The sequence below is a fragment of the Varanus komodoensis genome, unplaced genomic scaffold (assembly GCF_004798865.1).
Source record: "Varanus komodoensis strain SLA01 unplaced genomic scaffold, ASM479886v1 scaffold19, whole genome shotgun sequence".
NCBI classification, from domain to species: domain Eukaryota; kingdom Metazoa; phylum Chordata; class Lepidosauria; order Squamata; family Varanidae; genus Varanus; species Varanus komodoensis.
The window spans coordinates 145,374-172,202 of NW_025335550.1; the positions used below are offsets into that span (position 1 = coordinate 145,374).

At 45.9% G+C, this 26,829-nt stretch overlaps 1 protein-coding gene across 1 annotated transcript; it reads right to left on the reverse strand.

Annotated features, from left to right (window-relative positions):
* Nucleotides 1-1,017: 1,017 nt before the first annotated feature.
* Nucleotides 1,018-26,036, reverse strand: LRP3 (LDL receptor related protein 3). Its single transcript, XM_044427875.1, has 7 exons — nt 25,830-26,036; nt 19,967-20,014; nt 18,671-18,809; nt 15,479-15,687; nt 10,657-11,743; nt 9,144-9,276; nt 1,018-7,284 (listed from the first exon to the last, which is right to left on the reverse strand). Exons 1-7 carry the CDS (start codon nt 25,894-25,896, stop codon nt 6,463-6,465), a joined length of 2,505 nt encoding a protein of 834 aa, XP_044283810.1. The 5' UTR covers nt 25,897-26,036; the 3' UTR covers nt 1,018-6,462.
* Between the last annotated feature and the right edge of the window lie 793 nt (nt 26,037-26,829).

A 26,829-nucleotide genomic window follows, 5' to 3' on the forward strand; every position in this document is an offset into this window, starting at 1 on the left:
TGCTAGTGCTTTTTCTGGAAGCACCCTACCGGGACCCAAACCGTTAAAAGTACTCTCCTCAGTAACCTTCCATCTCAACCTAAGTGCTACATAAAGGGCTCCAAAATCAGAACACATAGGAAGTCCCTCATTTTCTTTCATGGGCAAGGGAATGTTCTGTGCTCACAGATGCCCAAATCCTCATATTTGCATGAAGCACTTCCTCCCGCAGAAGATATGGAGAAGCCTCTGTACTTTCAGGGCTTTGAGGCGTCCCTACTGAGTACTAAGGAGATTGTAAATGCACGTCAGAATGTACAAGCCCTGCTGGATCAGGCCAGGGTTCCACCTTGCCCAGCATTCCAATCTCAGAGAGGCCAACCGGCCCCCACTGGGATTCCACAAGCAGGACACGAGTGCAGGAGCACCTTCCTGCCCAAGCGCCCCAGCAGGGGTTGTGCCTGGGCATCCTGCCTCTGATATCAGCGAGAGCACATCGTGGCTACCAGGATGCCTTCGCTTCCATCAAATTGTGAGCTGTTGCTGCGGGGAGGTAAGGTCGATTCCGCTAACATAAGTTTTCTGCTACAATTGTTTGGGTCCAAATATGCTACATAAACACAAACTGCATCAAAATGTCGCAGTGCAGCCTCACCACCTAATTGAAGAGTTCAGGGCTCCAGCTAGCTAGTTATATGGTCTAGGATACACTCCATGCTTTGCTTTCTTTCACAGCTGACAATATTCTATGTCTACTGTCTTCGTGGGGGCAGGTCGCGGGGCAGAGTATCTCTTTATTTGCAGGGGGAGGTTAGATTCTTTTTTGTATCACAGAAAATCTTGAAATTGCCTCAAGCAAACCTCCTCTTGGTTCTCTGTGGCCCTATTCTGGCTTCACTCCATTTGGCAAAAAAAAAAAAAAAAAGGCAATACAAAACATAAACAAAAAACCAAAACAAAACAAACACACCTAAGGTAGCCATTCAAAGAAGTGATGCTTCAGGGACTATTGAAACACTACTAACTAGCACATCTTAATTCAAAAAGGAAAGGCAACTCAAGGTTATTTTTATTATTTTTTGCTTTGAACTTCAACAGAAGGATGGTTGACACATTTTAACTTACTTGGTAAATTGTAGGAAAAAAACAGATGAAACCTCTAAAATTTACAACAAAAAGCATTTTGCTGATACAGCACATTCCAATTCATACCGCCCTTGCTTAATTCACACAGTTTAATCCTTCCAAAACCCAGACACCATTTCTGATCTCACGAGACGCAAATGAGAGCGAACGAGCATCTTCAGGCACTCTGGACCACTCTCTGTGCCATTCAGTCGTTCTCACCATCCCTCACCACCTTTAACTTTGTTGCACCAAAAAGTTATTAAGTGGCAGGATGAAGGAGGCGTTTGGTTACACTGACTAGGTTCACATGACACAACAACCCATTGTGAGGAGCCACAGTGGGTTGTGATGTCACTCAGCCCCTTAAGGCTTCCCAGAGGCTAGTTTGTTTTCTGGCAACAAGCCACCCTATGACTTAGTTCTAAGAACAGTCCTTGATGGCTTCTCATGTCATCAGAACCTGGGAAAACAATTTCATCATAGGCTGTGGGGATTGGCTACCAACCTTCAGCAAAACTCCCTGCCGCTCTTTGCAATTTTGCCCTTGCTGCTGCCAGTGGCAGCCTCTTCACCCATGTCCAAGCAGCACTTTGGAGAGACCATCACTGATTCACTCCCCTTTTTAAAAAATGTCCCCAGAAAATTGCATAAATGTGCTCATAGATTTTTAAAATTTGCTTTGGCCTTTCACAGGTGTGCTCTTACAGCTGCCCAATAAATACCATAAATGTTGTCTTGCCTGGCCCATTTCCCTTTTATGTTTCAGCTCTCAGAACTGGAGCAGGAAACAGACCCAGAAATGGACAAGGCTCCTTTGTGCACGGGGCCAGGGGCCAACTGCTGAGTTCAATTGCTGGGCCAACGGAAAAGCACCAATACAGGAGGAAAATACGGTAGCAGAAGGTGCACCAGAAAGGAAGGGCGAGCTTTAGCAATGTAATCCTCTCAATTTTTAGTGCTGAACTGACATTTCTCATGTCTTCCACAATCTGAGCACTGCTCTGAAATTCCAGCTAGTCTAGAAAGTGGAGATACCGGTTTCCCGCAGCCCTTTCGTGGGTGCTTTTCAGAGAACTGCTGTTCCCTGACAGTTCCAAAACAAATCCACCCAACCTTGAGAAAGCATCTGAATGGGACAGAATAAATGAGATCACAGATGTGAGCACCACTGGCTTGTATCCCATTTGTCCTATTCTGTTCCACCACCAGGTTTAAAAAAAAAAACCCAAAAACTGTTGGGAATAGTTCATCAAATTTTTGGACTGGAACATTAACACAAATTTAACATTTAAAATAATAAATGAAGGGGAATATTGCATCAGTTTAAGGAAACAGCAGTAAATGGAATGGAAATCTAACCACCTACGGCGACAAAGGATATACTGCAGATGCAGAAATTCACCCTCCATTTACTCCCCAGTCCTTAAACTGGTGCCATTGTCCACTCCATTTACTTTCCAGTCATTAAATGTGCACATATTTCTGCAGTTCTTTTAGAACAGCCAAGGAGTCAGAGCAACTACAGCAATGAGTATCTGAAAAACAAGCTGGAAAAGTTGGGGGATTAAGATCTCCCCTCTCTGGAGAGGCTGAACACTTAGGAAAGTGTCGAAAAGGTGGAGTGTACTGAAAAATGTCAGTTCAACACTTAAGATTCAGAGGGTTGCACTGGGGCATATTGTTCCCTGCCACCATCTTTTGGTACACAGTATTTGCTGCTGCTTTCCCTCCCCTTTTTGGGCCCTTTCAATTGACAACTCAGCAGCTGGACCCGGGCAACTGCGCAGAAATAACCTACTTGCAAGCTCGTCAATTCCCATGTTTGTTAGCTTGCTCCTTTTGACAGCTGAAACACACCAAGAAACAAACTAAGCCAGACTACACATATTGGACTGACATAAAAATGCACCTGCACACTTGCAAAATACCACCACGACTAAATTATTGGACAATTTTCTGGGGCCAAACAGTATCAGTCCACTTATGAATCTTTGAGGCTTCGGGGGAAAAAGCTCTTAGCGGTAGATGAACAGTGGCGGCAACTGGAGCATGGAGAGGTCCTCCAGCAAAGGACACTGGGAAGCCAGCTGGGGGACCAAGGGGGGAGGAACAGAACAAGCCACAGGAAGCCTGATCGTCTGCTAGGCATACTGTGGGTTGTTTCACAAATTACCCATGCTTCATGGCTTATTTGCAGGGTAGCTTAGTGTGACATGTGAACACAGCTATTCTTAAAAGCAATCAGCACTTTGAAAAACAGCCGTGCACTATTACGTTGGCTGTGCAGTTAGGTGTCTACAAGGTCTGCTGATCCCAGGGAGCCTGCTGCATGTAAAACAGTATCTTGCACTGAAATGAAGCAGTGAATGCACCAAAGGAAAAAAATCAAAAGGTGGCAGGGAATATTACGAATTATTTTACAGTGCAATTTTGAGATTACTGGAGTGATGTGGGAGTGGCGTTCCCCCACCTCATGACTGGACCCTGTGCAGCTCCAGTAACATCACACGGCAAGGTAACATTTCCATGCTATTGCTCGACAGCAGAATATGTGCTTTATGTGGTAAATGTTTTGGGTGCGTTCCCTCTCCACGCCACCGAAACATGTTGCAGGTGGCAGAACTGGCAAGACGTCTGCCTAGATCCTTGGGGAGTTCCTGCCACGCTGAACACACCCTGCCACACCCTCCTCCCCGGCAGCTGGTGAAAAGATCTGGGAAGTCACCCAATCCATATGCTCACTTTTGACAGATACTTTTGGAGCAATCTTGGATTCAGCCAGGGCAGGCTGGGGTCACACAAAGGCGTTCTGGGGGAAGACCCCTGCTCAGGCAATGGAGAAGATTGTGTACAAATTTTACAGCTCAAGATCATCCATCGTAAACGGCTTGTGCTGTGCTCCAGCAGGGCCGTCATGTCCAAGCAACAACAGTCACAACATTTCTTTTATTTAAAAATATTAATATTTTTAAAAAGTAAAAGGCACTGATCTGCACACAGTACTTAAGAGCCTACACAATGCTGATCTTTGAAGGTGATGGTTAACCTCAACAGAGTAGACAGCGTTACAAAAAATGAAAAGCGAAATAAAACTCAGCAGTTATTCCTCAAAACATGTTCAGGCCACGACTCCATAAGTTTAACCTGCTCCAGGGGCTTTGAAACACCCTATGTCACTAAAGCCTTTCATCACCATCTTGCTGGCCGTGGATCCCTTGCCCAAGAGAGATTATGCAGCAAGTCTGAAAGTGCAGTATCAGGTTACGTAGGATGTGAGTAAGAAGTCAGAATTCACCCTAGAATACACCCCAAACTTCTCAGCATATGAGCGACAAGTTAGGATGGGCAAAGTGGCCCAGTTTAGTTGGTGAGCTCTCAGATTTCCCTCCCCTTCTATTTTCATGCTCACAATGAGATTGAAAATAACCCACTTTCAGTTTTAAACTGAACTTAGTAAACTGTGGTCTGTTTAAACTTTATTTACTGGAAGCAGACTAGGATCGAACTGTTCTGGACCCTGGTTTGTTCAGTAACTACAGTTTAGACAAACACAGTCGCCTCTGCTCAAATGGCATATGGAACTTGGTTTGTTGGTGCAAACTTGGGCCGGATGCTTCCCATGTCCACCTCCAGAGCATGAAGCGGGAAAGCACATTAGCTAAACCTCATGCAGGCTCATTTATACAGCAGGAAACCATTGTTCTCATGAGGTCTGAGACAGACCACTGTCTTTCAGGCAAGTTTCCATGGCCTAACTGATCTCACTGATTAAATCCAGATAAGCATCTGAGAAAGCTCACAGTTCTTCAGGACAGAGTTTGAATTGTGCCAGTTCCTGCCAGAGCCTCCAGGAGTTCTAAATCACTGCTTCTGCTATTAACATCAGTAACTTCCTGGAGGGAAAGGGGCAGTGGGTAGGACTGAATATGTGACATTAAGTAAGAGCTCAACAAATACCATTGGAAAATTGATGCAACATCAACCCACTGAATGCAGGCTTTGATGCAATCTCACTATAATCAGAACTTGGCTCCTCTGGTATTGTAGTGGCAGCGAAACCAAAAAATGCAGCCATTTTCTCTGTGCAGAGTTGACAGAACCTTTGGCTGGTACTGGCATTTCTTAATCCTGGTGGCTACCATTACGAAGGAAGCAAGTGACCGAAAGTGGCTGAAAACCCACAGTAAAAGCAAATGAAGGGAAATGATGTCCCATGGGCTCATGTTCCTGTTAAATAATTTACCCTGGGGCAGTGTAGACGCAGCTTTAATTTAAACAACTCTTCGATAACTGGCTATCTCCAGCTGAGCAGTCGCAGTAATCACAGCTGAGCCTGGCACCCACTTTGCCTGCCAGCTGAATCCCCTCAAGCCTAGAATGGGAAGCTGAAGGCTTATGTTTGATCTCGAAAGGAGTAAGTAAACTATTTTGCAAAACAGAAGCAGGACAGATATTTAGGGAAGTGTTAAATCCTAAGAGCAGATCTTTGCTCGGGTTGTGTACCAACGCACCCATAAGTCACAGGCAGGTGGGGGATACTGCAGGCAGATTCTGCTCCTTCCCACAGATGCGATGGCTGTGAGGAGCTGCTGCCTGTGTGCTCGGGTTGGAACCCCACTGGGTCAGTCTTCTCCCTGGCAATCATACGCCATCCATGGAGAAGTGGGGGCACCAGAGAGGCCTCCTGGTATACAAGACTATAATCACCAGAAGAATCGTGGCCGATGCAAACCAAGAAGGGAGATTTAATCACTTGCTCTCTTTCCCTAGCCTGACGGCGAAGAAAATTCTCTGATCACATACAAATGTTATCTGCCAAGCACTTTGTGCATCAGATGTGGGCGCTAATCTACAAAAGCTTATGCCACAAAAAAGCAAAACAAAAGGTGCAATCCTATACAAGTTTAGACAGAAACAGGCCTACAATTTCCAGTACAGCTGGCTGGGGTACGCTGGGAGCTTCAGAACTTTTTTCCCCATCTAAATTTGTGTAGGATTTCCCCCTAAGGTATCAAAGGACAGCTGGGCTTCTGTCATCAGCCCACTAGTTAGAGATCTGTATGTGAAGGAGAGAGCGCAAGATGGTCAGAGATGTCAAACTGTGAGTCCTGTGCCTTTTACTTATACTATACAACTAAAGAACTGTTTGAAAGAAGAAAAGTATGGTTGTAAGGACATACTCGCATCAGCTGAAGTTGCCACGATTGTCCTAGTTAACCTCACGGTCGATATTCTGTTCCACTGGAGAACAATGTGCTGTTCTAACAGAGATGTGTTGGATGTTGGCTACGGATGGTGTGCATTACAATAGAATCTGAAATGTCCCCAGGACCTGCCGGAGCCCAGCACGATCTCTTAGCAAACCAGTAAAGACTCATCGTCACTGGGGCTCCTTTCTGGGAGAGGGGGAGGGGATTCTAATATTGGCACTTCCATGGAATGGCAACAAGTGGGGTGAATGTCCAAAGGTTCTTCACGATAGGAATGTGGGCAACAGCAGTGTTGGCCGTCCACCTGAATGGGGACGTTCATGGGGCTGCCCGAGCACACAGGGCCCCACTTTTTCACAGGAAGCCTACAGGGGTCTTCGCTCAGCAAGGTATTCCTGCCGGAGCGCCGGTTCTCTGCAACGGTTCTGCTGGGCGCTGGTCCGGTGCCCTGGTGTGTTTCTGTAACCCTTTCCAGCAAAGGGTCTCTAAACATTTTCCCCGTATCAGCCCTGCTGGCTGCTCTCACTTCACTGCTGGAGGTGTCTTCGGCACCCAAAGGCTTGTTGCTGTGCCCATCCTCTGGCTCTGGCAGAGCCGCTGTGCAGGTATTTGACAAAGTCTCTGAGGGGGTTGGTTCTACAGCTTCTGTCCCTGAAGGCAAATTGCTGGTTTCAGATTCTGGGAGTCTCCTACTCGGGCTGCAGGTCTCCGTTTCAACAGTGGTTCCTTCAGGAGAAGGTGGGGGACTCTGGGCAGACGTCCCCTCTGTGCGATTGATGATTCCATCTCCCAGCACCGTCTGGGAAGTGTGGGTGGGGTTTAACAGTGGGATTTGGCCTCTCACTCGTGGCCTGTGAAAGAATCTGTTCCACAGCCTGCCCAGGCGCCGGCGGGAAGAGCTTCGCCTGGATGAGTGGCGCCTCATCTGCCTCCTCATTGCAGTTCGGATGTTCTGCAGGACAGAGGCCTGTGAAGAGAAATACAATGGCTTTTTCTCCCCTTGGTTTGCAGAGAGAGAATTTGCTTAACATCCTGGCAGCTGTATTACCTCTTGAGACTAACTGAATGTTAACAGTAATCATCCTCTGAAATCAGCCACAGCAAATCGCAACAAAACCAGCTTCCCAGATTTCTCTCTCTCCCCAACCTGCTGACCTCAAAAATAGAAGAGATTATCAGGATTAGGGTGGGCCCAGCAACTACTCTCGGCCCCATTTCCACCGTAACACCAAATGCTTCTGGCACAGCAAAAGCCGATGCAGAAAAGGACAAAAATGCCTGAAATGAAAACATGAAGTAGATCTTTTCGGTGCTTGTGCAATTACAAGTCGAGCATCAGCTGTAACAGGATCATACTGCAGAACTGAATGCCTTTGGCAGGCAAAACAGAATCCAGCCATTCATAAAACCTGCACTGTGTGTACAAGCATCCCTATGATTTTCAGGAAGAAAAATATTTTCAGTTGCCTTTGTAACGTCTGACAAAATACTCTGACTTTCTACCAACATAGCTTTCTCCACTTCATTCCCCCAAAGCTCCTATCAAAACTCAACCTTCTTAATGCAAGACATTAGCAGTCAATGGTCACATATATAACCACAGTTCTAAGTATAAATGTACACAAATCAGAGAGCTCTGCATGAAGAGCCAAAGTACATGATACATTTATTTGTTACTGCATGAATCTTGAACATAAAAGCACATAACCTGTAAGTAGCAACGCCTGGGATGTCTCATCAAGACATGGACCCTGAACTTCTGGATCCACCAAGCTCTGCTAGAGGCACTAAGCTGCCAAGCCTGGCATAGGAAGAAAACTGCCATTGCCAGTTTCATAGAAAGGACCAAACCATTTCTTTTCACAAGTGTGGACTTGGGGTGACTTCCAGGGCACCCTTACTTGGAAATAATGCCAATGACAAAATGAGACTTTCTCGAGAGTAAATGTGCAGAGAATCAGCCTGCAAAGCATCCAGAGGCCTGTCTACTTCTAGCTGCCACTTGGAAACAGAACACAAAGCAACGGAGGAATATTTACTCTGCTCACTACCTGGGCTGGACCATTGCCTCTGTGTGCAGTTTTGTAGTAATTATGCCAACAAGATGTGCAAATTACTCACAGGTAGTTCATTCAAGTTTTCACGATAGCTGTCATTGACTGAACAAGCTGTATTTTCACCCATGTTTCTATCAGAGTTGTCAGAGAAATTTCACCCTAAGAAAGACAACTAATGATTTTGAGGAAAACAAAGCCAATTCAAATTTCCCCTGGAAGTCCTTCAGACCCTCATGGTCACATGGAAGGATTTTCATGTTTACAAAACACAAAACTTTCCCTCTTTAACTGCAGAGGGTGTGCTTTCCGTATTCTGAAGGAGCACCATAGAACTCTGTAGAAATGCTTTTGAAGAAACAAAAGTTGGTAAAAAATCTAAAGAGGGTTCAAAATGGTATGATCAGAGTCCACTTCTGAATAATCAGAGCCTGGGGTGCTGAACCACAAGCTTGGGGCCCAAATCCAGGGCTCCCCAGGTGGCCATGCCTCCTTTGCCTGGCCCCACCCCTTTCCTCCAGCTACAGATCATTGGGTGGTTTCCTGGATTTTCTGCAGTGTCCCTTCTTTGGAAATGCTGAGATTCTTCTCCTAAGGCTCCATTACTGGCCATGAGAGTTTTACGCTGCTACATATGCTGGGATTTGTATTTCTGGCTCCACCCCTTCTGCCTTTGGCCTCACCCATCACTGAAATGCAACCTGCAAAATCTTCTTCAAAGAGGAATCCAGCGCTCAGACTGAAAGTGGTTCTGCATTCCTGCTATATTTACTTGTGATGCGTTGTACACAGGGAAGTCTTCCACCGGCGGGATAAGTCCTTGTGCGATCAACTGTCCATAGGAAGGAGGAGCCTCACGCCTCACAAATTCTGCCTCAAGACGGGTCATCTGGGTTTCAAATGCCCTGGAGGATGATTAAAACGGTAGGACAAGAGGCAGAAATTGACAAGAGCTGAATGATTAGAGAAAAGAATCCATTCCTCTTTTCTTTGCATTATTCACTGCCCAGAGCACCAATGACAAATGTCAACTACCTACGCATGACTCATAACCGTCATGGCAGGCGTTATAGACTTGAGTAAAGAGATTTTGGCTGAACAAGTTCTCACAAGCAGGGAGTCAACGAAGAATCCTGCAAACTGGTATGAGTCTGTAGAAGGGCTTGATCTTCATCACTCTCTAAAAACAGACACCATCTATAGAGTTGTTCATTAAAAAATGCTGCTGCAATTTGCTTATGAAAGCAATGTTCTCACTTTGGGTATGTGGCGGTTTCCACAGCTGGTCAGTGCAGGAGCACAACCAAAAGTGACAACTGTTTCTCCCACACTACTTATTGCTTCTTTCCAGTCGGTACTTTTCCGTCTGCCCTCAGTTTGGCATTTGAACGCTACAATTAAGCAATCTAGCCAAGCCCTTAGGTTTACTTACTACGGGGATGTCAAATCATCTAGGTTTTGGCAAGGATATTCACTGTGACCATTTGAGAACTGGAGACTACTTTTACTGTGCCTGAAACGTATTAAGGTCATGCGTAGTCCTGGTCTAACAAACGCTGGCTGGTGGAGTGGGAAGAAAGGACAGGACTGAGGGTCCCTGCTGCTTCCACAGGCTACTGCAGAGTTTTCCAGTTCACCTCTGATGCTCAACCAAGGAAAGTGTGGCTTAAGAGAGCTAATGTGGGTACAGTGATTGATAGTGAGGGACTGGGACTCAGGAGGTCTGGGTTGTAGTCCCCACTCAGTCAAGGAGCTCAAACTGGGTGACTCTGGAGTAGTCACAGACTCTCAGCTCAAGCTAGCTCACAGGGCTGATGTTGTGAGGATTAAGAGCAGGAGGAGAATTATGTAAGCTACCTTGAGTTCCCTGAAAGGAAAAAAAAGGTGGGATGTAAATAAAATAAATAAAAGAAGCTATCCGTGTAACAGGCCACAGTTACTCAAATTCTGATGTCACAGGGAACTGTGGTTTGTTAAAAACTGAAAGTGGAGCTTTCTGATCTCTTCCTTGCAGGCACAAAAAGACAGAACATATATGCGCAAAGCACACAATGGCTTGCTCATTTCACAATGGCTTGTTCATCAAGAAAAATCAAAGGAATAACTGCACCACTAAGAAATAACAGAAGTGAAGCAAAAGTAGGTGTGGCCATTGCTTAAGTATCATAACAAAGCCTACCTATAAACTTGCTTTCCTTTTCAAAACTTAGTTACCCAGATCATCCTCTCTCAGAAGGAAAGCATCAGGACCTGCTAGAACAGTGGAAATGGTTATTCATTTTCACCTGTATTCCCTGGTTCTCAGTGAGTACAACTTAAAGGCACACCCCAGCGCTATCACCAGGAGCAACCCACAGACCAGGCTGCCGATGAGAGCAGCCGTGATGACCTTCCTGGGCACGATCACCAGGCAGTTGTGTTCATCGCTTCCATCCTGGCAATCCTCTTGGCCGTCGCAGCGCCACGTCTCGAAAATGCAGAGGTTGGTTCCGCAATGGAAGTTGCCTGGCTGGCAGGTGAAACAGTTCTTCTCATCTGAGCCGTCGGGACAGTTCTTTTGGTTATTACACCGGTCAAGCAATGAGTAGCACAGTCCACTGTTTCCCTCACAGGGGAATTCACCCTTCTGGCAGGCGGGGCAGTCCTCTTCGTCCTTGCCGTTGGGGCAGTGCCACCACCCGTCACAGCGCTGCTTGTCCGTGTAGCACTCCTCGTTGTGGCCGCACGGATGTTCCCAAGGCAGGCAGTAACCTTTCACCTGATAGGTCGCATTGAAGCCATGGCCAGTGCTCTTTGGCTGGGCGTGATATGCTACCGTCAGTTGCCCCTTGGAGGACTCCAGGCTTACCGAGTGCCTGTTATTATGATAGGAAAGCGTCTGCAGAAGTTTATCACCCCTTTCCCCTAAACCATCATACACCTTCACGTAGTCGTTGTACCCAAGCTGCAAGTCCAGCTGCAGCAGAACGTGGCGGTTATCTTGGGTGTCGACGTACCACGTGCAGCGGAGGTCTGCCCGGCTGTGATCCGAGCGGAACAAGTCCGGAGAAGCGAACGACCCGTAAAAGTTGCCAAGCCTTTTGCCACAGGAAAGATCAGGGCAGTTTTCTTCATCTGAACCATCACTGCAGTCTTTCACGGAGTTGCATTTCAGTTCGTTCAATAAGCACTTGGTGGAATGGGCAGCACTGCACTGGAATGTTCCAGAAGGGCAGATACTGGATTGGGGCTCAGTGGAGGGGATGGTGCAATTTTTCTCATCTGAATTATCACCACATTCATCCATGGAATTGCACTTCCAAGTGCTGGGAATGCATTTGCCATTTAGACAATGGAATTCATCAGACTGGCAATTAGTCTGGCCAATTTTTCCTGTGAAGTGAGAAACAAACATGAGAAACTTCTGCGAGCATTTATTACTCTGGATGGATGGCTCATATCATTAACAATCAAAAAGACTGCGCAGCTGTTCCATCTGTTCTTCCATGATGGGGAGGAGGTTCCCCTGGTGAGAAAAAAGATGGAAGTAGCTATGTGAAGAGACAAAATGGCTACCAGGTGAAGATGGTAATATTGGTCCCCCAAATTTAATGAAAGAGGCAGTGCGATCACGCAGCAAAAGTCTCATTTGGAAGCGCACTCTGTCTTGTTTTGCAAATACAAATAGCATAAACAGAGTCAAACCTTGGAAGTAAAGGAGGTTTGGAACAATGCAATTACGCAAGATTCTATTTTGTTGCAGCAGAAATAAGTCTCTTCTAACTTGTTTCACAACTCACCTGAACTTTCAGGAGCCCCATTCCAAAGAGTAGGAATGCTTAAGAACCCATAAGAATGCAATCTGTTTTAACTCTGCCTTTGGCTGAATCATCCTGGGGAGGAACTGGCACTTAATGAGTGAGGTGACAGCGGTCTGACTGACAGTTGCTTCATGTGATTCTTCTGGAAACATCTTCTGTGGCATTATTTGCACCATGTGAAGATAAGACAAGCACACTTGGCTGATTTCCCAGTTTTGTCTCACTGCTTTTTGCTTCTGATTTTCTATCCCAGTGCAGCTAGTGCTCTTATTAACAAAGGTTTCAGGGTCCCTAGGCAAGAACACCCTTGGGAGAACCCCCTACATTGGCCATCCTGTTGTATAGATTTGCTTGGTATGAATAAAGAGATTGTGTTTGTACACACACACACACACACACACACACACACACACAGAGCAGTTACTTCTGTGTTTGCAAGTAGAGTGGTGATGGGATTTTCCAGGTACAACAGCATCTGCCTGCAATCACTCCACCTTCCCATTCTTCTGCATGCGGTTGTGCACTGCACACTGAGCAAAACAAATAATCTATTTCTATGTATAAACCAGCATTACTCTTTGGGGAAATAGCAAGAAAATGATATTTGAGGAGTAAAAACATGTATGCACCCATCACTTCAAAGTCCATGAACAGGACAGTGGGGTCCCTTCTTATCCTTCGGAGTTAGTTTATGGATATTCTTGTGCTGGCTGCCTTTAAACCATTTCTTGGATGGCAGGACTGCTCCTCTCGCACTTCTCTCTCTGTGTCTGCTTCCACCCTGCTTTTCTTCCTCCTTCAACCATTGGGCAGTGGTGGGGAGGCATTTTTCCTTGGCTGGCAAGGCTGCTTAGGAAGAAAAGCTCTTTGTCCAAAGAAATACACCATTTTAACTTAAATGTTTTCCCCCTAGAGCTGGAGTTGTAGCTAAGGCAGCCAATCACGTGACAACTTTGGGGGCACGCAGCCAATGAGTATGCTGGAGTGCTAAGAAGGTGAGCGAGGAGGCTGTGATCACCCCCTCTTGCTGCTCGGGTGCCGCCACTGGCCACGGGACCCCAAAGGTGGTGTGTCTTTGGCTGCGGCTGCACTGCCACTTGCACACTGGGGAAATTATTTCAATTCAAGCAGAGCCTGAGTTCACGAGCCAGCACAGAGCTTCTCTTCCCAGCACACTGCAGGGGTGCCCTCCGGGCTGCCACTGGCCTTACTGCCCTGAACTTGTCAGCAGAGGTCCAGCGGCAATGGTGCCATGCAGGAGAGACAGCATCCCTCCTTACTCAGCTCCCAAATGTCCGGGTTATGCATGGAGGCCCTAGGCATTACGAGCACGCCCACAGGACTTTTCCCCCTGCAGGGGCAGGAATGCAGTCTGCCACAGGCAGAAGAGCCGTATGTCTGGCACCAAGGAGCCCGTCTCTGGGACAGAGCATAAGGAAGATGCTTCAGTCTAGATTTCTCATCCCACGTCAGATTAAAATTTTAAAAAAGATGGGCGAGAAGTTGATCATGGGTAAACAAAAAGGATATTTTAGGGCAGGGCCCAGATCCTGAGCACATTTCACAATTTCAGAAATGATCCTGGGCACGATCACAAAATGGCTGCCATGGAAGTTGTGGAAAAGAGCAATAGCCTACCCAGGAGCCTGAGTGCAAGGGTGAGGTGCGATCGTTTGAACCCACCATTTTCAGCATAAGTAGAAGCCCATTTCACCGTAATCCCTGCTGCTGGCGAGAAACAGTGTTTGAGGGGGTGGGCAGCAACTTAATGCATCTTGCTGGACACCAAAGAAGATGAACAGGGGTGCAACTGGTCCGTAGGTAAGGTGTTAATTACCCTTGTTTTCGGGCAAGGTGTACTTGGGAGAAATAAATACAATCTTATGAAGCAGCAGGGAGGGAAGGGGGAGGGGACAGAGAAGCAGTTGGGGATTTTTATTTTCTGAAGGGGTATATGAAGCTGGTAACACATTACTCTTCAAATGGGGAAGACGACGACGACGACGACGACAACAACAACAACAACAACAACAAGACACCTGAAACCAGAGCTCTCGGATTTTAAAAAGTGATCCAACATCCCCTGCCAAGTCAAAACTAGAACATTTTCCTTTGCTTCCCCAAGGTGAATAAAGTAGTATAATGACAAAAGCACGGCCTTTTAAAATAAACACAGAGCCCCACTTCCTTGTGCCACACAATCAGGGCAAATAAGAAGAGGGAGTAAACCTTGGATTGGCTCCTTAGCCACAGGGTGTCTATAGTAGAGTAATTTTCAAGTTATCAGCTACTTTAAAAAGGTGAAGCTTTTCTAGTGTGCAAATTTAAATCCTGGAACCACTCAGCTACCAGAATCACGACTCCTAGAGCTGAAAATCACAAGAGGCTTGCAGTACATGAACAGGCCCATAAAGAATGCCAAGAGGGCATAAGCTGTCAGGATTGTTTTCATGGAAGAGATTTAGAGAAGGTTTTTTGCACATCTGCAGTTTAAAGCCATTTCCTCCCATCATTTATTTCTCCTTGTAGGCAAAACAAAAGTACCTGCTGAAGAATTGCCAGTGGGTTCACCTTCTGGACCTTTTCCCAGCTTGTAGTTCTTTTGCACACACACACACACACACACACACACACACACGCACGCACGCACACACCACAGCAACATGGGAACTGCATTCCTTTCCAGCACTGGAGGCAGCTGGAAGAAAAGTGCACGGAGGTAGATACCGCAGGGGTCAAGCTGTGAACAGGGTGATGGTTCCACAGCCTCTGTCTTCTGTGCTTAATGATACAGGGTTCTGTATGTTCTGCATAACTAATAAGTATTTCTTAACGTCTGTGATATACAATTCTAACATTTTTCCTAAATTCTAGATTGTATCAAAAGTAGGAAATAATAATGTGCACATATAGTTTATTGAACCAATCAAACTCAATATAAATCAGAACAAAATTAAAAACAAAACGATAAAACAGTAAAAATCATAGCAAAGGCAGCAAACAAAGCAAGCCTCAACTAAAAATGCCTGCTGGATTAAAAGTCTGCTAAACCTGTCTTGTAGGCTATTTTATAGGTTCCACAGCTGAATCGGCCCTCAGACTTGGGTTCATACCTCTGCTCAGCTAAAAAGCTCATTAGGTGGTTCAGGAGCATTAGTCACTCTCAGTCTGACAGTGTCACAGAAGAACTGGCATAAATCCGATACAGAATGTCATAAATAAAAGAAATTAGGCTTGGTAGCAAAGTTAGCAACTCAGCGCTGGGCAATCAATATACACAGTCATTCAAACCAGAAGGAGCTTTTACCTCGGATGTAAGAAAGGCGAAATCCCTGAGCCTGCCCTGAACTTGAAGAATCTGAATGGAAAAATATCCAGATATGATCCCTGGCAGAGATGAAAGAAGGTGGGATGAAGGATCCACAGACTCTGTACTCTTCCCGTTTGGACGATGGGCCAATCATCAGCCAGTCAACTGAACATTTGGGAGAGTCCTCCAAATCAAAGTTCTTAAAACTGCCCAAAGGGGAAAAAAAGAAAAATTAAGGGAGATGGAACTGTTTTCAGAGGAACAGACCTAAGAAACGCAGGAGGGAGACACTGGAAAAGTTCTATTTGACTGATTTTACTAAAGCCTAAACTGCATAGGACTTTAGGACCCCAAGGACGGATTTGAGATGATATCACATGAAAACAAATGGAGGAATGATCACTCTTCCACTGCACATGCAAACCATTTCTATGACAAGCACTGTAGCCAATTGTGTTGGAGTAGCCATTCTTCTGGGAGTTTGACTTCCTTTCTAAACACAGACATCACTGATTTGCCTTTCTGCTTCCAAAAACCCAAGACACAGATTGACTGGGGATACGCTGAACTGTGCATGATATTTTCCCTGCCTTGCCCTCCCCTACCAGGCCTGTAATGTCAGAATACTATTCCTGGGATTTGAAACATTTTTCAAGTTTTTTTCATCAACCTAGCACTGCTGAAAGATCATTTCTGCCATGTTGGAAGGGTTCCTAGGGCCTAACATATATTACACAGAAACTATCACTCAGTAGTAGAAAAGGCCAGCTTTAATATTTTAGTTCTCATTCCAGAACCAAATGGTCTGAAAAAGGGTGCCTTTAGCTTGCAGCCACTCAAGTAAAATGCCCCTATCAACTAATGATCTAAAACTTTTAAAAATTAAATCTATTATTAAAACTTCAAAGCCCTACATGACATATTTGCGTATCAGCAGAAAACTACAAATCTAAGTTATTCCCCCTACCGGCAATAGAATTTATACACAGAGTTCCAGGAGAAAAAATTATGGCTATCGCCAGTATTGCTACTGCATCAGTCAATTAAAACTAAAGAAGTCACTGTTGTTTGTTCTCCCTCTAAGTAAAGGCAGACTGTGAACACAGCGAAAGCCCTAACTGGCTCATTAAAAAGGCGCAACACCATTGTTTAGAACAAGGGAGTGGGGAGGCAGAAAGCCTTGCTTGTTTTCCCAGCTCCATTAGTGGCGTGATGTGGAGCCTTATGTCAAGAACAACAGGCCTAAATGGCAAGGCTTGGCACACCTGCCCTTCCTCCTGAAGGCTGTGGGAATGGGTGACTAAAGCGGTTCAGAAAATCCCTGACACAAACAGCCGGGAAGTTCACCTATGCAGACTCCAGAAAAATGAATAGGAGTCTTCCTTCCTGATGGGGGAACAATGTGTGTTGATTTTTTTGTTGTATATTGCATAATATCCTGAGTCAGGGCTTACAATTGTGCCAATTTCACAGGAAAGTTCCTAGAAGTAAACACTGTGGAATGACAACAGAAGGGAGTGTTGTGTTCATTTTCCAGTCTGCTGTCGGAGCTAGCTAACCATTCCGCCTGAAGTCTATCCTGCTCTTTTGTCAAGGAGATAAAGGCCTTTTGATTTGACTGATCTATTGCTTTGATGAATGGATCTTACAGCATATAAGAAAGGAACTGCTTGTGTATAATACCAGCTGAGAAATGTTGAAAAGTTTATAATTTCATAAGTCCTAAGAGCTAAAAATCATGTTTCATTTGTTCTGTGCACTCTTGTTATTAAGACGACTCTTTTAGTTAAAGTAATTTAATGTGTTCTGATTTGGATAAATCCTAAACTAAACTAATTCCGCCCACGTTGTTGCTTTGGTATCACAAATACATCTCCAAACTGACCACCAGTACCCAACTGGTATATTGGAGGAGCTGTCACTGGTTGGCCAGAGTTTTTAAAAATGAAACCCAAATTTGCAACAACTTTTAAAAATAAATTAAAATATTTTGTATTACTTTTAGTCCAATTTGTACAATGGCACAGCTCTTCAAATTTGAAAAAAGTGAAGCCTCTACTTGACAATGAGAAAGGTGGGCATCCGGGGGGAGCGGGGCTCCAACTGTCAAGGCGCATCAAGTATCAACTCCAGAAATTGATCCAGATGTTGATTTTTATTTTTATTTTTTTACTTTACAGCAGTCAAAATGTGAACTGTCAAGGGGAAGCAAATTCACAGGTATTCATCCACTTCAGAGCAAGTTCCTTTACTCTTTTTGGCTGAACCTGATCCTTCTCAGTGTCCTGCATCCTTTCCACCCCTTCCCAACATTCTAGGTGCTAAGGAAGATGGAAAAATGCAAGCCACCCCATTTTATGGGTCCATCCCCTTGTATAGGAGCCACCTGTGAAAACTCTGGATTTCTTTTAAAACAGGCTTTTCACAGGGCTAATCAGAGTTTTTTGAGAGGGACATATTGCTAAGGAAATAGGCATATGTCCCTGTCAAAAAAAAAAACAACAACCAACCCTGATTAGCTGTGGGAAGTTGGTTAGGCAGAGGCTACAAGCTGGCAGGGTGGTGGCCTGGTGCCCAAAATATATTTCAACATCTCTGAATGCGGAAAGAGAGATTTGAAGAGACCTTCTGCTCTAAGAATTCAATAGCTGATAGGATCTGATTTATTCAGATATTTTAGGATTGGTTTAGTCCCAGTGGTGAAGCTTGGACAATCTAAAACCCATTCAAATTGGTTTATATAGTGGTATCATTTAGAGTGTTAGGCTAAAGGAGAGCAGTAAGGACTTTGTGAATGATGCTGGGATCCATGGTTTGGCTGTCACGAAGAGGCATTGGAATAATACCTTTTCTCCTCTCTTTACATTTGAAACTATTTTTTTCCTAGTTTGCTAAGGCATCTAAGTCAGATAAAATATGGACTGCACAAATCATAATTTTACCCAAAACAGAACTGGCAACTATGGCTTAAACTCAGTTTGCAATTCTGATTTAGAGACAAACTGATGTTTGCAAAGGGAGGGTGATGGTTCAAAATAGGCCAGCCACAGTTGCAGCCAAACCTGGCTACTCTCGCTAATTTGTTTTTGTAAAAATCTCCATGAAAAAAGCAAAGTTCTTTCATGCTCAAGCCTCCGTTTACTACATTAGGGCTGAAATTGTTTTCTTGTTTTTAATAACCCATCCTACCTAATAGTTATCACATCTCCACGGTCACCTTGGATGTACCAGCTGCAATTGACTGATGGAGGATAGTTTAGGGGCCAGGATGGGCTATATATGACCCCGCGTCGCTCAGTGTGCTGTTCCAGTTTTCCACTGCAAGCAGCTGTCAAAAACAAAAAGCAAAATGTTAAACATTAGAAGTTAAATGCATATTTTGTCACATTAGTTTTCACCAGTTTTAAACAAATATTGTTGATGTTACCTCTCATTACCCTTTCCTACCACTTCTGCTTTACTAAACTATTTGGTTTTCTGGATTAAATGTAGTTCAACAGACATCTTCTAGGAGAGGATCAATAGCCCTAAACGAGCCTGCCAAAATTGCAAGATAAAACAACTTTGCTCAAATCTGCCTAAATGAAAAGGCGATGTAGAAATCTCTTTAACAAACCTACTGGTAACAGAGGAAATACAGAGCACAGTCAAATATAAGCTTGTTATGCTCAAGACTGGTTGATTTTCCTTTCTCTCTAAAGAGACACGTTCCTCAACAAGCACAATGACCATTTTGGCTGGAAATGCAGGAGCAGAGCCGACCCGAGAATTTGGTAGAGTGGAGGGGTATCCTCAGGCAGCAGATGCAGCCATAAACTGTTGCCGACAGAGCTGTGTCTGTGCTCCCTTCCCTGCACCCCTAAGCATCTTGCTGCCCTGAGGTGTGATGGAAGATGTTGCCCCATTCCTAGTATGGAAAAACTCACCAGCCCAGTTGGCTTTTGCGTATCTTCTTGCCCTTCATCTTAGGCCAGGGATGTGCTGATGCTAGGAAATTCGACTCATGTGAGCTGGAAAGACTTCCTGCTCTCTTCTGATCATAGTGGGCTGAGTCAGGAAAGGGGCATCTGCAGCCTTCCATCTCCAAAAGAGACCATGATTTGGACATTTTTCTAAAAACGCTAAGGAAGTTTACTCCAGTCATGTGATTTGCACTAATCACACAACTGTTGCAAATTTCCTTACTTTTCCAATGTGCAGGTCATGATGTGCTGCAGAAACAGAAGTCTACATGCTGGTTCAACGTGCACCACACTGAGTTGATGCAGGGTTGGCAAATTGTGAGTTGATCCAGGGGACAAACTGTGAAAATCCATCAGAACTGTGCCCCCCACTGGATGCTTCACACATTCCTACAGCAAAACGCCATGGGCTGGCCGGCCATTCGTGGAAGCTCTAGTCCAACACATCTGGAAAGCTGCTTTACTAGAACTAGTTTCTCAGCTATCAGCAAGAAAACTAACCTCAAACATTAATAGATCTTACCTAATGAAGGGACTGCACTTTCAATCTTCCCAGACAAGAAGAGGTTCACTGTTTTGAAAATACAAAAAGAAAAAATAGACATAATTGCAACACCTCACATTGTGTAAATATATGTTCTTTCAGCAAGTTCCAGATTTAGCTTGTATCTCAGTTATAATCTTTCTCTCTATGACACTGCAAGGAAATAGGAATGTAGTTGCATGTTCACTGTGTATGATATGGATTCATTTTTATTCATATATTTAGAAAAGGAATAAAGGGCAATGACAAGCAAACTGTTGGCTTACCTATTTAAAACTGCAATTCTGAGCACATATCCTAGCCAGTAAGCCTTAGTAGGCACACTTGGACTTCCTTCTGAATACACCATCACAGGACTCTGCTACCACATATGTTTATAATAGCTATTGATCATTTGAGGGCTCCTGTAGCTAAGACCACGACTAGCAGGGCTGGGAAATTTCTGGCTCAAGAATACTCTGTTCTCTCAGCGCAGCCTTCTCTCTGCAACTCGGAGCTTGCAGCTGGTTTACTTCACGGAGCTTTGCAAGGATTATGGAGACTGTGTAAGTGAAGTGTTCAGAACACTCAGGAAGCACTACATAAATGTTATAGTTGAATAATAAATGCATGTGTTCTTGCTAGTTTTCCCTTGTGTCTAGCCAACATTTGACAGTTCTCATCCAAGAAAACAAAAGCAGTAGAAGGCAAAACTCTTGTTCCAAGTCATGCAGATACTTACAGGACAACATCATTCATAGCATTCTACCAATCAATATTTTAATAAGGGATCGAGGCTATTCATAGCCCTTGTAGCTTGTATCTTCTTTTGTGCCTCCATGCAGAAGCTTAAAATGTTGCCAGTTAGAAACATTATACAATGATAGACAGAAATCAAATCCACAATGGACGGGCGATGCATGTGGGGGAAAAAACATCCCAACTGCAAGTAGACGCTGATGGAACTGGAGCTAGCAGTGACTGAGCAAGGAAGCGATCTTGGGGTACTGGTGGCCAGCTAGGTGAAAATGTCAACCCAGTGTGCAGCTGCTGTGGAAAAGGCAAAATCCACCCTATGCATAATTGGGAAAGATCTTACTCCATATGGCCGCACATAAAATATTTTGTCCAGTTCTGGTCACCCACCTGAATGAGGACATTATTGAATTGGAAAATGGTGAGGGGACTGGAGCATCTCCTCTATGAGGAGAGGCTGCAACAACCGGGACTGGTCAACTTAGAAAAAAAGGCAAGTAAGACGAGACATGATAGAGGTGTTTAAAAATATGTAGAGAAACAGAGATGGAGTTGTTCCACACACACCCCCGTAAGACTCAAACTTGAGGACTTTCCATGAAGCTGACTGGGGGAAGGTTCAGGACAGACAAGAGGAAGTACTTCTTCATACACTGTACTGCTGAACTATGGAATTTGCTTCCACGGGAAGTAGTGATGGCCACCCATCTGGGTGGCTTCAAAAAGGATTGGAGAGATTCATGGGAAAAGAGGCTATCGGTGGCCACTGGCATGACAGGCTAAACGCTACCTCCTTCATCAGAGGTGGTGTGCCTGGTACGCATTTGCTGAGGAAATGGGGAAGGCAGAGGTCTTGCGCCCTTCTGGCTTGAGGGATCCTGTGGGCAGCTGGTTTGCCAACGTGTGCATGGAGTGCTAGACTGGATGGATCTTGGGTCTGATCCAGCAGGGCTTTTCTTATGTTCTTATTGAGATTCCATTAATACAAATAGATGGGCTGTGGATTGCCATCTGCGGCTATGCCAGTCACTGGCCAGTAAAACGCTATACAGTAAGGGAAGTGCATGTTTTTAAACTGTGCCGTAATATGATTGCTCTGTATTGGAATAACTTGGAATATTTGAATCCTTCAAGAAAGCATCCAGCAAGTGACTCTAATGAATATTCATTACCACCAAATTTGAAGAACCGTCAACATTCTAATTATTATTACATTGCATTTATATCCCACCTTTTCTCATTTTGCAAAAAACCCAAGGCACTTTACACTATTCTGCTCTCCATGTTCATCCTCACAATGCTATGAGGTAGGCTAGGCTGATAGTGCAGGACTGGTCCAGAGCTGCCCAGTGTGGGTCTCCCAGGCACCCAGCCCATAGCTCTAACCACCACACCATACCACCCTGGACAGAATCATGAAATTATGCAGATGGGGCTGGGGACTGAAGTTGCAGAATTGTTGCCTGTGTTTCAAACCACAGAGATGGGGTGGGAATGTCGGGAAGGAGGCAACTGTGTTAGCTTATTTCTCACATCTTTATTAATGAACACATATTGGAATAGCAATTTATTATATGGTTCATGGGCATGCTAATGTCGAGTAATTACTTCATTAGTTTCGCAGCTTATGCTGATTTTTGTGAGCACTGCAGTGGTATAATATCAGTGCAATTCAGCACCAGCACACCACTGCGCTGGCCTGACTAGCCCTGGGTGAATAGGGTACCAGCCCTGAATCTGTTCCCCAGAGCATGGAAGGACTTTTTCTTCAGTTTGCCACAGAGGCATTACAGAATCCCAACTCTCTTTCTTAATAAAAAGACAAAGACAGGACTTCGTAAAATGCATAGCTAAACCATGGAATTCACTTCCATGAGATGTGCTGATGGTGACCAATCTGGACGGCTTTAAACAGGGGACTGGACAAATTCATGAAGGAGAAAGCTATCACTGGCTATTAGACCTGGGAGCTACATGCTACCTTTGAGAGCAAAGTGCCTATGTACACAGTTGCTGGGGAACTTGGGCAGGAGGGGCTGTTGCACTCACGTCCTGTTTGTGGGATCCTGCGGGCAGCTAATCAGCCATCATGTGAACAGAATGCTGGTCTAGACTGACCTTTGCTCTTATCCTGCATGGCTCCTCTTAGGAAGCTTGTTTTATAAGAACAGCATCCTCCTTTGCAAAGCCAGTGTGGTGTAGAGAGCCAGTGTGGTGCAGTGGTTCAGAACGTGGGACTGGGACTCAAGACAATCTGGGTTCTAGTCCCCGCTCAGCCATGGAGCCAACTGGGTGGCTTTGGGCCAGTCACAGACTCTCAGCCCAACCTACCTCACGGGGTTGTTGTGGGGATAAGATGGAGGAGGAGAATGATGTAAGCTGCCTTGAGCCCTTTGTAGGAAAAAGGCAGGATATAAATCACGATATAAATAAATAAATATAAAAATAAATCGTAGGAAGTTTTGATCTACCACTGGGGGGCAAGGGTGTCCGATGTTTCTTAGTCCAAGGACAGGCAATCCATTTGATGCCCTCCATTAAAACATGCCACTTCACATACCAGCGTAGCAAAACATCCTTGATTATAAATTTTGTTACTTGTAGAATTGCTCCTACTTCTGGTCCATGTAAGACTTCTAACACTTCTGATGGGAAGAAGGGTCAATGAGAGAAGGATTGCAAATATCCTGGCTTTTTAATCACGAGAGCCTAGATTATGAGCTTCCTGATCATCCTGCTGGTTCCATGCAGCACACCACATCAATTACCAGCCTGACAGTGTATCCTAGGATTAAAGTACGAGGCTCCTTTCCAAAGAAATGCCTTGTACATTAAAGTAACAGTTCTTTGTTTAACTTTTCCAGCTTGTCCAGCTCCTCTACTCACCACATATCTCAGCACTGCACTTGGGAGGTATTACTTCCTACACTGAAAATAGAAAAATGGAGGCATAAAATGATTAGCTAACCCTAATTACCCTGGAGTAAGTTCCATTGATTTTTTTCATCTTAATGTATCTTTATCTCAGAGGAAAAGTAGAGGAGGAAGGAGAACATTAGGAACTCACTTCCACGACTTGAAAGCCTTTTCTTAAAAACAAGAGCAACATCAAGAACTACAAGACAAAATCTGTGGTTTATAATGCTATATATACTGGATCTTTGTTTCATAAGTTAAAACTTGCTATGAAAGTGAAATGGGAGAGATTGCAGTAGACAGAGGGAAAGTTAGACATGGAACATGCAGGGAAGCTGCAAGACTTTTCATAATTAATCAAGAGAGACACTGGATAAATGTGATCCATTCTATCTTGGGGGGATGAAAAGGTCCTCCTCAAAATCTTATAGTGTAAATAGTAACTATCCAAATCTGATTAAATGGTCAAAGCCTTGACTAAGCAGATGTGAGAACTGTTTCTATCTATAAAATGACTTCTCTTGATGATCAAAGAGAAAACTCTAGTTTTCTACATTAGTACAGAAGCTGTGTGTGACAAAGGCTACCCATCAATATTCTGAAGTTGAAAAGGGACTTTAAAAACCAGGGACAAGGGGAGAGCAAGCTTTGTGCACTGATTCTCACGAACATGGGGAGCAAAACTCTCATTTTTGGGTTCCTGCAGATGTCAGCAGATTTTACACATGCTAATATGCTTGACTTTCTGACCAAACACACAAGTAGATTTCTTCATATCCAGTTAGAAAATCACATCTTCAAGTTGCTTCATAGCACGTTCTGATATATCTATGCAGAAGTCCCACTGAGTTACATGATACTTCCAGGTGATTTAAGATACTTAAGATTTGCAGCCTGTTACAATTGTAAACTAGCTATACAATTTCATTCTGAATTTTGCTCCTTTGGATTTGAAAAAATATTGCCATCAATGTGTTTTATTAGTATATACAAATGGTATTGGTTTCTATATGAAACATTAATAGTTATAAAAAGAATTTATTTTTCCCTCCCAGATGCAGATGGGTAATTTCTAAGATATCATCAGCCTCAAATCATGAAAGCTGTTAACACAAACTGCACTAACTTGTTTCTAAAAAAAAAGTTAGCCAGAAACACCATCATGCTTGCCTTGCTAAGCACAAGGCTACTAACTTTGCAAAAGCTGCCGCCTCCAGTTATAACAAGCAAGAGAGCAAGCAAGCAAAACATTTCTCAAGAAACACAGTCAAAACCGCAGATCACTGATGCAACAAAGAGTCACGATCCTACTGAGCATTTCCATGCGGAGCATAACCTGGGTGCAGAAAAATACACAGAGACACGATGCATTCCCGTGAGGAAACAGAGCTGATGTCACTTCATTCTGCAGTGCCCTTGCAAGAGGAAAAACGCACATCAGGGCTGTGCCCGTGCGTACCACATCCACCTGCCCCCCCCCCCCCGCTCTGTGCACTTCTATGCACCCCTGCCTTCCGCATATGCAAGCTGAATCAAAGGGTCCGTTCAGGTACCCAGCACGTCCCTCTCTACTTTCAGCCGGGTGCCATGCATTGCCTCCCATGTGCCCTCCCGGAGTGTCAGTCCCTGCCTGCAGGTTCTCCTGAAAAGCCAGCGGTGCCAGCCTGTGTCCTCCGGGGCTGTAGCCGAGAGGCATGTGTGCATCGGCTGAGGGTGGGCGAGCTGGTTTCTCGCACCGAGGGCCAGGCTCCCTGGCCATCCAGCCCGGATGCTGTGCACGTTTTGTTCACTCCCGGGCAACCAGCATCGTGGGATCAAGCGCTCCTGCGTGGGTGCGTGAATGCGGAGGAGCGGAGCGGGAGAGTGCGCGCCTCTTGGTGCTTGCCCGCCCGCCTCTCCCTCCGCTCATCCCACGGCCAGCGAGGCATCCCTGCCTGGCAACGATCTCCATCTGCAAAAGGCTCCCCCGCGCCCTCGCCTGCCTGCCCGCCCGCCCGCCTCTCGGCAGCCCCCCTCAGCCCAGCCGAGCCAGACCACCTGGCCGCCTCGCCATCCCTCGCAACTTCTCCCGCAGCCCCGCTCGCCCGCCCGCCCGCGTTGCCCCTCGCAGAGATCCCGCCGGGCACCCGCACCGCTCTCCCGCCCGAGCCCTTCCCGCCGACACGCTCCGTCCCGGGCGGCCCCGACTCACCCAGGCAGAGGGCGGCGAGCGGCCCCAGCGCGCCCGGCGGCCGGGGCTCTGCGGACGCCGTCTCCATGGCGGGCCCTTCGCCCTTCGCCCGGCAGGAAGACGCGCTGCGCCCCCGGCCGCGTTTCTCCTCACAGCGGCAGCAGCGGCAGCGGCAGCGCCGCCGCCGCCGCTGCCGAGCTCGGGGAGGAGCCGGCGCTTGCCCGGACGGGGGACGCCGCGAACGGCAGCGGCGGCCAGCCATCCCGTCTCGACGCCATGGCCGCCGGCCTCGCCTCGGCTCGCCGCCCGCAGCCGCAAGCGCGGCCCGAGACTGGGCAGGAGACCGCCAGCCCGCCGCCGCCGCCGCCAGCCGGGGAGGCCCAGCCCCGCGTGACGCGCGGCTCCGAGGGGCAGGCGGAGGGCAGGGCCGGCCGCGCGGGGAAGCGGCCTGGCGGGGCCTCCTCCAGCCCCACCCGCCGTGACGGGCGGCGCGGGCGCCTCGAGGGCCGCCTCGGGCGGCGGCGGCGGCGGCGCTGCTTCCTTTCCCCTCCAGGCGCCACTTGCGGAAGGGCTTCAGCGGAGGCCGGAATCAGCCCGGGACTTGTTCCCTTCTGTTTTCTTTTGGCTTTTTTAGGCCTGTCATGAATGTGTGAGGTCATTCTTTTCAAGACAAGTTGCCTCTGAGCATGTGCAAAGATCCCCTCTGCACCCGCCTGCTGGGTGACCGCCAGAACGGCTAGCTGGATAACCCCGTAGAGCCGTGCAGTAGGGAAAGGGAGCTTGCTCCAAAAAATCTTCTCTGCGATCCAGTACTAGCTTTACAAAACAAATTATTGGTTGGGAGGGTTTCATCCACAACTTTTTAAAATTCCCAATACAATTCTTTTTTTTAAGGGAATGTTACTATATATGTACGAAAAACAATTCAAAACTGCGGAGGCACATCCTTCCGTTTCTTTAAAGCACACGTTGTAGGATACTTCAAAAGGGGCGGGGGAAGAGCAGTAAATCACAATGCACA